Here is a 16,038-nt window from a genome sequence, read left to right as displayed (position 1 = left end):
CATTTCTTTATAAGATAATGTTCTAATGTCTGAGATCATTATAAGAATATAGTCGCTTAGAATATTTGGTTGACATCTGCCCAAATAAATCGATATATAAATCATTGGGGAGTAAACCAAATCATGGACCAATACTGAACATTTTTCGTGGGGATGCTTACAATACAATAATAACTCCTGGTACCGGATTACAGCAAATTTGGTTGAACAATGTCTTGGTAACAGTAAAATACTTAAATTCAAGATGATTCCTTTCATGGGAAACACGCGAAATTTTGGACCGAGGACCCCAATATTTTACGTAGAGTGTTTTTAGGCCGCTATGATCCATTGATAACAATTTCAGTTCGATATAGCATTTAGAAGTATTTTTGTCACACCTTCCCATGTAAGTGCCACCACTGTGCGTCAATGGTAATGTAACGCAAAATGCTTTATATTCAATTTAAACAAATTAGAATTAAAAAAGAAAAGAAAAACATTACATAAATAATTAACACAGAATGGGAATCACATCAAAAAATACTGTTGATTTGGTTTGTGTCGTTCGTCGTAACGACAACAAGTTATAATTGAATTTTTTGTTTTGTTTTGTGTCCCCTAATTTGAAGACATCATGCTTATATTTCCAAGATTAGAAGTCATTTTGGCACAACATTACAAACGTGGAATAAAACCAGGTAAACACCGTACACTCATTAGTTATGGAATATAATATTTCAGTTGTTTAATTGCAGATGCACCATATGTTGAATATCCTGAAATTGGCCATCAGATAGCGGTTTTTGATGTCATCCTAGTCTTTAACCTTATACTTCGGCTAATAATTGGCCAGAATGTGGCTCGAAAAGGGGAAAAGAGTTTCAAAATTCACATGCAATGTTACAATATTTTGCAAATTTTACTAAACTTATATGTTTTTGTCGGGGTAAGTAGAGTTTTGGATAGCATGCATTTGGGGAAAATTTATTCTATCGCACCGGAGGTAAATACAGTACAGTAAAACAAATTAACAACAGCAAATAGTTTAGTGGACCTTGGCGGTAGAGTATCGAAAAGAATTCGTTCATTTGAAAGAATAATAACCAATATTCTGTTCACCTAAAAGTCACGAATTATTAGATTGGGTTTGTAGCAAAACCTTAGGAAAAATTAAATTAAATTAAATTAAACAAATGCAACGGAATCACCCTAATGTTGACTAAAAGAAAAACAAAACAAGAAACAATTTTTATGTTCGTCCGAGAATAACACCCCACCATGAAATATTCTGAACTATAATTGTTTAAATAGTTTTCTTTCGGGTCCACAATTTTTGGTTGATGAGTTTTTTGACCCCTAATGCCTAAATTATGACAAACAAGTAAAAAGTATCAATCGATAGCAAGATCTATCCAAAATAAAATTAAAAATTTACCCTACATTTTTGGAGCTTCTGTGAGGGAGTTAGAGGAGGAAGTGGACCGATAGAGTCCATCTTCGAATTTAACGTAAGTTTGGAATAAAGATTACTATGAGCTAGGATTGGACCAAACCATGGCTTATAGTTGGAACTCGAAGGGTTATTATAGCCTACACCATCATGTGGAAAGGAAATTTTAAGTTTGTTATACCCTCAGCCTTTAGGCTAAAGAGGGTATTTACACTTTGATACGGCCAAAAATGTGCCTCATCGAAATAATGGTTTTAGACCCCAAGTATGTTTGTACGATATCCGTTTCAGACAATTTTGAGTCGATCTAGCAATGTCCGTCCATCTGTCTGTCTGTCTCGCTGGCTGGTGCGCACGATAACTCTCGAACGGATCAATCGATTCGGTTCAAAGTTTGGATATCGAAATATTTTGTCCAGATTTGATTTAAGTTCGAAGATGGGCCATATCGGTCCACTCCTTCAGGTACCTCCCCCACAAAAGTTCAAAAATGTTCGGAAAAATTGTCCGCACGATAACTCTTGAAGGGAGTAACCGAATTAGTCCATACTTTGCACATCGTGACATTTCTACCAGATATAGATGAGGTTCCAATATGGACCCTATTGGTTCACTCTTTCGGGTACCTCCCACACAAAATTTTGCTTTTCGTGCAGTTTAGGGCCTGCTCTCGAATAGCTTTGATTTTTGTTGCAGCCACTTGTATTCACTACCCCCATTACGACTATATAATTTTTTTCAGGAGCAAGTCCATATATCCTCAGAAATCAGCACGAAAACTGCAAACAACCCATATAATACCATGTGTCGTAGTTAGAGTGCACGATAACTCTCGAACGGATCAACATATTTGGTTAAAATAGTTTAAATTCGAAGATAGACCATATCGGTCCACTCCTTCCGGTACCTCCCCCACAAAGGTTCAAAATTTTTCGCCAAGATTGTGGGCATGATAACTCTAGGAGGGAATAACCGAATTGAGCCAAACTTTGCTATTGGTAATATTCCTTTCAGGCATAGATCGAGTTCTAATATGGACTATATCGGTCCTCTCATTTGAGTACCTCCCACACAAAATTTGGAAAAAGTAAAGTTTCACAACTCCTCTCTGATCTTATTAATTTGTGACGCAGCAGGTTGCACTTGCGGCCCCTGTTACGACGTTGTAATTTTTTTTCATGGGAAAGTCCATACTTCCTGAGATAATGACCCAAAAAGGTCCAAAAAATCCTACCGGCACCACCTAAACTTGCTAATGTGTAAAATAACCCTTTAAGAGAGAAATCGATTTAACTCAAACTTTGTAAATTGAAAAGTAAAATTGTAATATATTTAAATTCAGAAAATTAAGTGCAACATATTTAATTATATAGTCTGTAAGGAAAATATCCATAGACTAATAAAGAATTGTATTAGGTCCGAATACATCGGATCACTCCTATGGGTACACCCTACCCAAAGTTTGGAAAAAATGCACTCGTCTTGGATCATTCTGAATTTTGTTGCAACATGTAGTTTTTTGCGGCCCTTTCCATCCTGGAAAATTTTCCCAACAGCTAAAAAACCAACAGAAGTATTGTGTTAACTTTTTTTCTTCGGGTACGTGGCTGAGGGTATATCTCTGTCGGCTCAGCTGACTGATACTTTCTTACTTGTTTTTTTCCGAAAATTCATGTAACAACGCGAAATATTCATCGTAGACCCCACATGTGGTATACAAAAATTCATATTTCGACAGGATAAAACGATTTTGAGATGTGTGTCCGTCTGTCCGTCCATTAAAAATTGTAGTCAAACTCCAGACCGCAATTACGAAATTTTGTATGGAAGTCGTGTACTTACTCACTTACTTAGCTGGCCCATTACAGAACATTTTTTTCATGGGCCGAACTAAGAAAAGATCTCCAATTCTCTCTGTTTAGTGCTTTGCTTTCTGGAATACCGCGCCTTGTCATCTCTTAATCCACTTGTTTGTGCCATCTATTATTTGGCCTGCCAATTCTGCGTGCACCGCCATGTGGCCCCGATTTATACGCCTTTTTAGTGGGTTCACGGTGCGCCTTAACTAATTTTTTATTTTTTTATTTATTTTTATTTTAAAAATATTTATTACAATTAAAAATTATAATAAAAATTATAATAAAAAAGCACTAGCAACTAGGGCTATCGGCCTGAACTAATTTTAAATGGAAGGTTCTTACACCTGGGACGTTTTTGCAGATTCTGAAACTTGAATGCTCATAGATGAGAAATATCAAGAAACAAAAAAATCGCCGGAGGGATTTTGAAATAAATCGCGATTTAAGTTCACATTTTTAGGGGTTCTTGAGGTTTTCATGATTTTGCTGGGAAACCGCGAGTCCTATGTAAATGGGCGCAAAGAAAATTTTTGTAGCTGTAGAAATTCTCCACAAGACTGACCTTTAAGATGCTCTCGTAGGTTTTACCGCTTTTGAGATATAGAAGTTCAAATTGAGACAATGCACTGACTGTATCGCATCTTTATAAAACACTGTCATTAATGCAATTTCCTAAATTAAACTTATATATCTTGAAAATGGTACAACCTAGGAAAAAATATATCATCCAATCTTGTAGAGAATTTTCACAGCTTCAACATTTTCTTTAGTCCCATTTTGATATGACTTGCGGCTTCCAAGCAAAATCTTGAAGACTTAAGATAAAAACCTAAAAATTTGAACTAAACCTCTATATCTCAAAAATGGTAAAACCTACGAAAAACCCTAAAGCTAGGTTTGTAGAGAATTTTAACAGCTACAACATTTTCATTAAACTCATTTCGATACGACTTGAAAAACCCCTAAAATTGTGAATTTTGATTGCTATTTATTTAAAAATCGCTCCGGCGATTTTTTCTGACTTTTTTATTTTTCTTATCTATGAACATTGCTGTTTCAGATTCAGCGAAATTTTCCCATGTGTAAGCTGTTTTCATCAAAAGTTAGATAAGGCGCACTGAGCACGATATTGTTTTATAAGGAGGCGATACAGTCAGTGCATTGTCTCAATTTTAATTTTTTTATCTCAAAAACGGTAAAACCTACGAAAATATCATAAAGGTCAATCTACAACATTTTCCTTATGCCCATTTACACAGGACTCGCGGTTTCCAAGCAAAATCTTGAAAACCTAAAGAACCCCTAAAAATGTGAACTTAAATCGCGATTTATTTGAAAATCCCTCCGGCGATTTTTTTTGTTTCTTGAGATTTCTCATCTATGAGCATTGTAGTACCAGAATCTGCAAAAACTTCCCAGGTGCAAGTACCTTCCATTTAAATTTGGTTAAGGCACACCGTGGGTTCATCATCGCTCATTCTTATTATATGGCCTAGCCAATGCAATCGCTGCAACTCGATACGTTTAACTATATTGATGTCGTTGTATAGCAGATACAGCTCGTGGTTCATACGACGTCGATATTCACCGTCAACGCAGATTGGTCCGTAGATCTTTCGAAGAACTTTTTTTCTCTAAAACGCACCAAGCACTGCCTTATCTGCTTGCGCAAGTACCATGGCTTCGGAACCATACATCAGCACGGGTAGTATCAGTGTTTTGTAAAGAGTTATTTTTTGTTTGACGAGTTGTGGCTTTGTTTTTGAACTGCTTACTTATGCAAGAGTAGCATATGTTGGCCAATACAATTCTTATTTTTACTTCACAAATGATGTCGTTTCAGCAGTTGGTGCGATCTCAATGGACGCATTGCCCGCCGACACCAATAACTTGGTCTTCCCGAAGTTTACCGCCACACCGACTTTAGCAGATTCTCATTCGACCTTCATAAAAGTATCAGTTACTTCTTCTACTGATCGTCCCATGATGTCTATGTCATCAGCATAAGCAAGTAAAATGTGGCTATTGGTGTAGATTGTGCCATTTCTTTTAACGTTTGCCTCGCGTATAACCTTTTCCAGCAGGATGTTGAATAAATCACACGAAAGGCTGTCTCCTTGCCTGAAACCTCTTTTGGTACAAAACTCTTCGGAGAGGTTCTTTCATATTTTAACTGAGGATCTCGTGTCAGTTAAAGTCATTTTACAAATGAGCTTTGCGGGGATACCAAATTCAGACATGGCTTGGAATAACTTTCATCGTAGTGTCCTTCGAAGGCTGCTTTATAATCGACAAAAAGGTGGTAGGTGTCGATCTGCATCTCTTGGGTCTTTTCCAGCATTTACCGCAGGGTAAATATCTGGTCAATGTTGGACTTGCCAGGTCTAAAGCCGCATTGGTATGGTCCAATTATTTCGTTGACCTTGGGCTTTAGTCGTTCGCACAATATCCCTGACACTATCTTGTAGGCGATATGAAGAAGACCTCTGCCCTTATAGTTGATTGTTTAAATAATCTAAACAAGTAAAAAAGGATCAGTCGGCTTTGCTGACAGAGGTATACCCTCAGCCTGTGTGAATTAAAACACTTTTTTTCCAAAAACGTATAAGGTTTCAAAATTTTGGGCGTATGAACCTACAAAAATGTGCGTTTGGATGGAGCTCAAAAAGTTTTGCGGGGAAGATATCTAAAGGAATGAACCGACATTTCATTTTGGAAGTGGGTCTTATTTTGGGTGTCACTCCCTTCGACAGATATCGCGACCACCTGTTGTTTCAGTTTGTCATCTGTATACAGGACCACTAGGTAACAATTTTCAAGGCCATTAACAGGGTTGTTCTGTTTATGAGATATCTGCCATACCATTTTAGCGAATATTTTCGAACTTTTGTGAAGGAGGTACCGGGAGGACTGGACCTACAAGCACCAACTTCCAATTTCACTTTCATTATTGATCACTAAGCTCGATTCCGACGAGAAATTAATTAAAACCAGTAAAAAAGTATCAGTCGGCTTTGCCGACAGATATATACCCTCAGCCTATGTGAATTGAAACTTTCATCTACCGACAGATCGAATATATTTAGGGCCTTTTCAGAATTTTGTGGCCTTTTTGAACATTTGAACTTGCCGACAAAATATGGATTAGGATTAAAGTTCAAAAGTGTTGCGGAGGAAGTACTTGAAGGAATGAACCGAAAGTGGATCTTATTTTGGGGGTCATACCGTTTCGATAGATATTGCACGCACTAGTCATTTCAGTGGGTCATCGTATAATATTTGGACTAGTATGTCAGGAGGCATGAACTTGTCTACCGAAAACATCGATGTAAACAGGATCACAAAGAACAGCATCGGTGTACATTTCCAAAGAATCTTCTGACAGACCCTAAACTGCAATTGCAGGGGAGGTACCTTAAGGAGAGAACCAATATGGGCCATTTTAGAAGTTAAACTAAATTTGCACAAAATATTAGAAGATCGAAAATTTGGAGGGAATTGATTAGCCCGTTCAAGAAAATGTAACGTGTATGCCACTTTATTGTCATTTTTTAAGTTTTGGGTGGAAGTACTGGAAGTTGTGGACCGGTATTGCCCATCTTCGAACTGAAATGTTGGATCGAATCGGCAGATCCGTTCGTGAGTTATCTTGCACTCCAACAACTACAACACGGTGTCATAGGGGTTTTTTGTAACTTTCAGGCTATTTTGTCAGGAAGTATGGGTTTGCCCCTGATGTAACTTGTACCGTCGAAAGGGGGGGGGGCAGTAAATACAAGTTGATACAACAAGAATCAAGGCGATTCGAAATCTGATTCTAAACTGAACTTTTCCGAAATTTTGTGTGGGAGGTACCCGAAGTAGTGGACCGATATGGTCCATCTTCGAACTTAAATTAAGTTTAGACAAAATATTACGATACCCAAAATTTGTTTCGAATCAGTTGATCCGTTCGAGAGTTATCATGCGCACCAGCCAGCCAGACAGACAGACGGACGAACGTTGCTAAATCGACTCCAAATTGTCTGAAACGGATTTCGTCCAAACATACTTGGGGTCTAAAACCATTATTTCGATGAGGCACATTTTGCCCGTATGAAAGTGTATATACCCCCGTTAGCATAAATGCTAAGGGTATAAAAAATAATTAAAAAAATAATACAAACAAATGATCTTCGCCTAAAAAAGGCAAAATTTTCAAATAAATAAAATCAGCTGAGCCAGGCTGGGGTTTAAACCGACGTCCTTGAAAAACATAAGGAAAAAAGTGTTGTCACGGCTCGTTAAGAGCCCTACTCATAATAACTTTCAAAGACTACGCTAAGCGTTTGTCATGAAAGCCATTCAATGTTTGAACAAATATTCAGCGTTGTAAAAAAACAAATTGCAGTTGAAAGAGGAAAAGTTATATGCGAAGTCGTCCCACATCCGATATGTTTGAGGAGCCTTTACCACAGGCGAAACATGTCATGTCACCACTATGTGGGCTCGAGTCGTCGGCTTTCCTTTTTCACTTGCATTATTGATCATTAAGCCAGATCCCAACGAGAAATTAAAAAAATACTCCCTTTAAAACAGCTCATATGAGGCGACATCGTTGTTCTTTCCAATACATGGACCAATATCCACAATTTTCCCAATTTAGCGAAATATTCTGTAACATTTTATAGACCCATGGTAGTCATATGGGTGTTATATTGAGGCCACAACTTTTAAAATACCGTATAGGCGGAGAGAAAATTAACACACAACCGTATCCAATTCGGCGATTATTATGTAATACTTTTTCTGCTCGGAATCAATTCCATTCAAAGCAAATTGCGCTTCCACCTGGACAAACCAAAGAGACGGATTTTCTCTCCAAAATCGGGGAATTTTAATGGCATGTTGCATCGAACTAACAGATGGGATTGCATTCTGTTGAGATACACCAGTCGCTGTTCCTGATTTATTTGTCATTGTTGAGATTTGAGGCACGAATTAGGCTGCTTGAAAAATATTCAGCGTCGAGGGTCACCAATTTATAGGCGGAGAGAAAATTAACACACAACCGATTATTTTATTTTATTTTCACAAAACTTATATTACTAAATCAAAGCCTACTAAATTATTTTATATTTATATTGTATGTTAGTAGTAAAGTATGTTTGGCTAAAGTATGTACATATATAAAAGTGTATATTCGTGACTAAAGTATACTCCTACAACCGTAAATCTGGAGGTACGGTCATATGGAGGCTATTTGAGGACGTTAACCGGCACATTTCTGGTGGAATATTTCATACCCGTATCAAAAACTTAATACCAAATATCATGTCAGTCATTTCGATGGGATATTGAGCAGCAAACTTTAACATACCGAAAATCGGGAGGCAATTTTAGTTGGAAAATTTTGCACCCCCAGCTAACACTGAATACCAAATTTCACAAATTTTGGTGGGATATGGAGGACACGACCTTTAAAATACCGATAATCGGGAGGTACCGTTCTATGGAGGCTATATCAGGGTTTCGGAGTCGAGGTATTTTTGGCTCGACTCCGACTCCAGGCGAGTTTTTTTCACGACTCCGACTCCGGGTTGACTCCGAGAGTGAATTCCTATACCACTAAAAATGAATAAAATATGCACAAAATTTTAACTTTTTCGTATATTTTGGGATATATAGGCTAATGTGTTAGTTTTTCCTTACATATTCATTAGAAAGGACATTCGTTCGAATACATTCGAGCATACAAATATTGTTTTTGCCGAATCTTACATTGAAAAACAGCAAAGTTAAAAAGTTTTTGTCGATTTTCCTTTTTTGCACGAGAATAGTCTGGACTGAATTCTTACGCGTGAGAAAATCTTTAAGCTTTCAAAATATGTGAAAATGAAGGGGCAATACAAATCATAAGGACTACATGCAATAAAAATTATAAGCAATTCATGACCAAGTTTCAAACTGGTGTTTAGTGGGTTTAGCCTCCAGTTGTAAAGCTCAATAAAAACCATTTCTCATGATTTTTTTTTCGAGAAAACTACGTAGCTTTTTGGCAGATTTTTTTCTTCATCTGACATAGAAAAATATTACGAAGTTTTGAGGCCGTCTACGAAATCCTGTTTTTATTAAAACTAATAAATCAATTGCCATATATTTATGTGGCTGATTTCGAGAAAAACACATATATGCGGCATACAAAATAAAATAAATTCTTCCCATCCAACGCTCAAACTAAGGCAATATTGTTCCGATCAACTTAAAAATTTTACCACCTATTTTATGATATTTATACTTTCTACTTTTTTCTGAAATTTATAAGTAGGGATCACCCCTTAAACTACAATCCAGAGCTCAAAATTTGGACTTTAGTGTGGTGTGGATAATTTTATTGAAATATTTGAGAAATATTGTGTATACTACCCAGCACGTAGGCAGATGGATGTTTTCAGGAACTGAAAAATTAGCAGACGATGAGATTTCGTACATGAGAATATTCTACAAAATTTTGCTAAAAAAATGTTATGTAGGGTCGGTCCATTAGGACAAGAAATCTATATTGTCATGTTTTCAGTGCCCTTTATCACTTTTACCCGATCCTTTCTCATGAAAACTCTATGATTATGAATTTCGTATATGATATTGATTGTGTAGAAAACTCGGATACACATGAACTATCTCTGTTCCTGGCGGACAGATCCTGTTATTTGAATGTCCACATCTAAACGAATCCTAGAAGAAGATTCGCCGTTTGTCAGACTTCCTAGATATTTCGGGATGAATCTGTAGTTGACCAATTACGAATATGATGCCCTAATTAAGTAGCGTAGCCATCCGAATTGCATATATAGTTAATAGATTATACGAAATTTACCGAAATTCCGAACAGGAATTTTTCCACCCCTAGATCTTGACTTCCATTTTGTGTCACAGGGTATTCAGTAAGATTTCCCATAGAGATCACAATGTCTTTAATAGAAGACTTCTCATAAAAACAAGACGAGAATACTAATAGACCTTTGTGAGAAGACCAGTAAGACTTCTTAACTTTACTTTACATAAAAAAAACTTTCCAAAAATGTAAAGAAATTGGATCAACAAACATAAATATCCTGTAAATTGTCCCTTAACTTATTATAATATACCGTTTGCATATATGTTTTCTTATACATTTCTTTTAAAATAAATAATTATTTTAAAAAAAAAATGTTCTTGTTCAAAATTTTATGTTATATTTCTATAACGAGAAAAAAAATTTGCCCGGAGTCGGAGTCGAGTTATTTTTTTCGACTCAGACTCCGACTCCAGCAAAATTGCTCGACTCCGACTCGTAGACTCCGACTCCGAAACCCTGGGCTATATGGAGACATGGACATATACTGACAAATTTCAGGTGGAAAGTTTTATACCCTCAACGAAGACTTGCAGCCATATCGGTGTTAGAATGAGGCTAAAACCTTCAAAATACCGCAAATAGGGAATTACCGTTCTATGGGGGCTATACTAAGGGCCACGCCTTGTACCGTCAAGTTTCTGGGGGAAAGTTTTTCATCCCCAGCGAAGACTAAATACCAAACATCAGTCATTTCTGAGGAATATTGAGGCCACAACCTTCAAAACACCGAAAATCGGGAGGTTAATTTAATGGGCGATATATAAAGGCGTGGACCTATGCCAACAAATTTCATATAAAACGTTTAATACCCCAAATGAAGACCAAATTCCAAATTTCAGCCATTTCGGTGGAATATTGAGGCCACAACCTTCAAAACACCGAAAATCGGGAGGTAAGTTCTATGGAGGCTATATAAAGGCGTGGACCACATTTCATATGGAACGTTAATTACCCCAAACGAAGACCAAACGCCAAAGTTCAGCCATTTCGGTGGATTAATGTGGCCACAACCTTCAAAATACGAAAATCCGGAGAAACCGTTCTATGGGGGCTATATGAAGTCTTGGACCTATACCTAAACATTTGTTATACCCCCAACGAAGACTAAATACAACATTTCAGCCATATCGGTGTGATTCTGTGGTCAAATGGGACTAATACATTCAAAATATCTTAAAGGACCGTTATATGGAGGCTATACAAAAACGTGGACCTATATAAACAAACTTTGGTAGATGTGTTGTGAGACACAAATTACCAAATTACAACCAATTCGGTGGTAAAATGGGACAAATATCTTAAAAATTCCTTAAAACGGCGGCGCGTCACGCGTCATTTTGTATGGGGGCTATACGAAAGCGTGGACCTACATAGCCTGCTTTCAATACCAAAAGTCCTACTTCAATCCGTTCGGACGCTAGAGTGATTTCCACAGACTGACAAACGGACGGACATGGCTATATCGATGTAGAATTGCACGCTGATCAAGAATATATATAGTTTATGGGGTCTACAATGATTATTTCGAGTAGGTACAAACGGAATGACAAACTTAATATACCCCCACCTATGGTGGAGGGTATAAAAATGTGAACATTGAAAATCCCACCTGCGTTTTTTTTTGTTTTTTTTTTATTTTTCTCATCTATGAACATTATAGTTTCAGAATCCGCAAAAACTTCCCAGGTGTAAGCGGTTTTCATTTAAAGTTAGGATTAGGAATTAAAAATTTTTTTTCTATTTTTTACAGAGTCTTTCAAATTGTCTTTCTTATTCGCAATTTAATTGGACATGTACGAAATTGGATGTGAATGATGTGAGTCCAATTACGCTAAATTTACGAAAATTTACGTTTTTATACTTTTTTACAAAATTCTTGGATATATTTGATTTGGTAAGCGGTTGTTATTATGAATCTGTATTTTTTTACGATTATAAGTTATTTTTTATATTTGAAGGTATTTTTGGTCTTGAATAAACAAAGGGATAATGTGACAAAATTTCACAAGGGTCAACATTTAATTAACTTTTATGGAGCTTTTGTATATCAGCGTCATATTTATGGTAAGTAAGCATACCTATTTATTTTATTTATTTTATGGGTATATTTCATGATTTTCTTACAGGTGGTCAACTTGCTGCTGTTGGTTTTATAAATATTATTGCTCAAATCTTTGTGCATTGCTATCATTTCTGGACGGCGGGAAAAGAGAATAGTGCAAAGGTGGAATCATGGAAACGTTATCTAGTGCAAATACAAATATTACAATTTTCTTTGACAAGCATGAGCATTCTGTTAACATTGTTAAATAATTCGTGTGGTTTTCCTGATATGTGGTTGGCTATTTTACTTGTTTTAAATTTGTATGCGGCGGGTGGACTGTATCGCCACTATGTAAAAGAATTTTCACAAAATGTAAAATAATCTAAAAAAGAAATTTTGTTGTTTCGCATGTTTTAATAAACGAATAAAAAATTCTTAACTCGGTGGATCTGACCATCGATCTATGGAGTTTTTATTTTTTGCGTTTTTGGAGGGATATCCTAAATGGGTCCGTAATATGACAGAATTCCGAATAAATGTTATATTGAAACCTCGCAACGAAATCTTATGTTGCTGCTGGGAATTCGTTACGAATTCAAATCTGAAATATAACCTTGAAAAATTCGGAAGGGATATTTTTAGATAAAAACAAATAAGAATGACATTAATGCGGTTAAACCTTGAAACGAACCAAAACGACAAATTTCTGGGGAAAGTTGTGTAGCCCTTAAAGATGTGGGCTATATTGATCTGTATCATTTTCATCGAAAATGGTTAAAACCTTCAAAATACCGAAAATCGGGTCGTAGCTTTCTATGGTAACTATATAGTTTTGTATCCCCAAGGAAGACCTAATCTCAGCCATTTCCCGAAACTCGGGAGGTACCGTTCTATGGTGTTTATATGAAGGCCTGGACACATTCAGCCATTTCCCGAAACTCGGGAGGTACCGTTCTATGGTGGTTATATGAAGGCCTGGACACATTCAGACAAATTTCTGGGGGAACGTTTAGGAGCCCCATAGAAGACTAAATGTCAAATTTCAGCCATTTCGATTGGATATTGAAGCTCAAAATAACGAAAATCCGTAGGTATACTTCTGTAGAAGTCATATGAAAGTATGTACCTATACCTACTTACTTAGCTGACCCATTACAGAACATTTGTTCCATACACCGAACTAAGAAAAGATCTCCAATTCTCTCTGTTTTTCCCTTCGCTTTTGGAATACCTCGCCTTTTCATTTCTTCATCCACTTGTATGCTCCATCGAAGTTTAGCCTCCCGATTCTGCGTGCACCGCCATGTGGCATGTATTCATACGCCTTTTTAGCGGGTTCATCATCGCTCATTCTCATGATATGGCCTAGCCAACGCAATCGTTGCATCTCGATACGTTTAACTATATTCATGTCTTTGCATAGCTGATATAGCTCGTGGTTCATACGACATCGATATTCACCGTCAACGCAACTCGGCCCGAAGATCTTTCGAAGAATTTTCCTCTCAAACACACAAAGCACTGCCTTACCTGCTTGTGCATGTACCCACGCTTCGGAGCCATGCATTAGCACGGGCAGTACCAGTGTTTTGTATAGTGTTATTTTTGTTTGACGAGATGTGGCTTTGTTTTTAAATTGCTTATTTAAACCGTAGTAGCACCTGTTGGCCAATACAATTCTTCTTCTTATTCCACTACTGATGTTGTGTTTATGGCAGTGCCGAGGTAGACGAAGTCTTTAACTACTTCAAATTTATAGGTACCAACTTCCACAGTTGGTCCGAGCTCTATGGGCGCTTTGCGAGTCGACACCATCAATTTGGTATTTTCGCCGTTTACCTTCTTCTTCGACCTTCCTAAAGGTATCAGTTACTTTCGTTCCTATGATGTCTATGTCATCAGCATAAGCAAGTAACATGTGACTATTGGTGTAAATTGTGCCATTTCTTTTGACATTTGCATCTCGTATTACCTTTTCCAGCAAAATGTTGAATAGTTCACACGAAAGGCTGTCTTCTTGTCTGAAACCTCTTTTGGTACTGAACTGTTCGGAAAGTTTCCTTCCAATTTTAACTAATGACCTAGTGTCAGTTAAAGTCATCTTACAAAGCCGGATGAGCTTTGCGGGGATACCAAATTCAGACATTGCATGAAATACCTTTGATCGGAGGGGACTGTCGAAAGCTGCTTTATAGTCGACAAAGAGGGGATATGTGTCGATCTGCATCTCTTGGGTCTTCTCAAGGATTTGCCGCAGGGTAAATATCTGGCCAATGGTGGATTTTCCAGGTCTAAAGCCACATTGGTATTGTCCAATTATTTCGTTGACCATTGGCTTTAGTCGTTCGCACAATGTCCCTGACACTATCTTATAGGCAATAGGGAGAATACTTATGCCCCTATAGTTGGAGCATGCGGTCTTATCTCCTTTCTTGTGGACGGGACACAGGATGCTCAGGTTCCAATCGTCGGGTACGCGTTCTTCCTGCCAGATGGTGCTAACTAGCTGATGCATACACCTTATCAACCTCCGGTTTTAAACAGCTCGGCTGGTAAGCCATCGACTCCTGCTGCTTTATTATTCTTCAGCCGGTTGATTGCTGTGTTTACCTCATCTTGTCAGGGTGGTATACATTCTATTCCATCTTCTGGGATTGGATCTGTGGTATCTTTGTCGACATCGCTACTATTGGATACCAGCAGATTGGAAAAATTGTCCTTCCATATCCTGACCACCCTATCTGTATCTGTTACCAGATTACCTTGCTGGTCTCTACAGGAGGATGTGCCTGTACCAAAGCCATCTGTTTGATGTTTCACTCTTTGGTAGAATTTTCGGACTTAATTCTGGCTCTTGTACATTTCGATTTTTTCACACTCCCGCTTTTCCCTTTCTTTGTTTTTCTAGCAGAAAAAACTTGTATCTTCTCTCCTTTTCTCCCGATATCTCTCTCGTGCGCTACGCGTTGCTACTGATTGTAAAGTAGCCCTATATGCCGCATTTTTCTCTTCGGTGGCAGAACGACACTCCTGGTCATACCATGAATTCTTTTGTGGGGGTCTCTGCAATCCAAGTATGGATTTTGCGGTTGTTTGCATGGAGTGGGCAATATTTTGCCGTTGTTTTGTTACGAGTATGCTATCGGGACAAGGAGTGCTCTCATTAAGCAATTGGGCTAGTTGAGTGGAATATGCTGTGACTATCTGTTGTGTTTGCAGCCTATCGATGTCCAACTTCTGCGTTGTGTATGTTCGTGCTTTATTTGCAACGTTTAGACGGGTACGTACCTTTGCTGCAACAAGGTAGTGGTCCGAATCAATGTTTGCGTCTCGCAACGATCGTACATCCAACACGCTCGATGAATGTCTTCCATCTATCACAACATGATCAATTTTATTACTTGTTCTTTGATCTGGAGACATCCATGTGCTTTTATGAATATCGATATGATTAAATCTGGTACTGCTTACTACCATGTTTTTTGCAGCTGCAAAGTCTATCAGCCTCATACCATTTTCAGATGAAGATATTCTTCTTTCCAATATTGGCATTAAAATCGCCTAGAATGATTTTAATGTCATGGGCAGGGCAACGGTCATATGTTTCTTCTAAGCGCTCGTAAAATATATCTTTTGTTTGTTCGTCCTTGTCTTCAGTGGGAGCATGAGTGCAAATAAAGATGATGTTGAATAATTTAGCTTTTATTCGAATTGCAGCAAGTCTTTCATTCACTGGGGTGAAGCTGGATACCAGCTGTTTTAGCGTCCGACTAACTACGAATCCGCAACCAAACTCATGCTTTACGTCATGGCAGCTATAATACAG

At 37.6% G+C, this 16,038-nt stretch overlaps 1 protein-coding gene across 1 annotated transcript; it reads left to right on the top strand.

Moving 5' to 3' along the window:
• The first annotated feature begins 483 nt into the window (after nucleotides 1-483).
• Nucleotides 484-12,680, top strand: LOC141391886 (very long chain fatty acid elongase 7-like). Its single transcript, XM_073964574.1, has 5 exons — nucleotides 484-680; nucleotides 738-928; nucleotides 11,919-12,062; nucleotides 12,127-12,232; nucleotides 12,295-12,680. The coding sequence occupies exons 1-5, from the start codon at nucleotides 617-619 to the stop codon at nucleotides 12,591-12,593; spliced, it is 804 nt and encodes a 267-aa protein (XP_073820675.1). The 5' UTR covers nucleotides 484-616; the 3' UTR covers nucleotides 12,594-12,680.
• The last annotated feature ends 3,358 nt before the right edge of the window (nucleotides 12,681-16,038 follow it).

This window comes from Musca autumnalis, unplaced genomic scaffold (assembly GCF_047663935.1).
Source record: "Musca autumnalis isolate F117 unplaced genomic scaffold, ASM4766393v1 scaffold_193, whole genome shotgun sequence".
Taxonomy (NCBI): Eukaryota; Metazoa; Arthropoda; class Insecta; order Diptera; family Muscidae; genus Musca; species Musca autumnalis.
The sequence above is the reverse complement of the archived record's forward strand: the minus strand, read 5'-3'. Positions and strand labels throughout refer to the sequence as shown.

What these genes read in the sequence shown, in the direction of transcription:
- LOC141391886 (XM_073964574.1), top strand. Translation starts at nt 617, where the DNA reads ATGCTTATATTTCCAAGATTAGAAGTCATTTTGGCACAACATTACAAA. An exon ending in ACTTATATGTTTTTGTCGGG is followed by an intron (nt 929 to 11,918) that starts GTAAGTAGAGTT and finishes TATTTTTTACAG; the next exon opens with AGTCTTTCAAATTGTCTTTC. An exon ending in TCTTGGATATATTTGATTTG is followed by an intron (nt 12,063 to 12,126) that starts GTAAGCGGTTGT and finishes TTATATTTGAAG; the next exon opens with GTATTTTTGGTCTTGAATAA.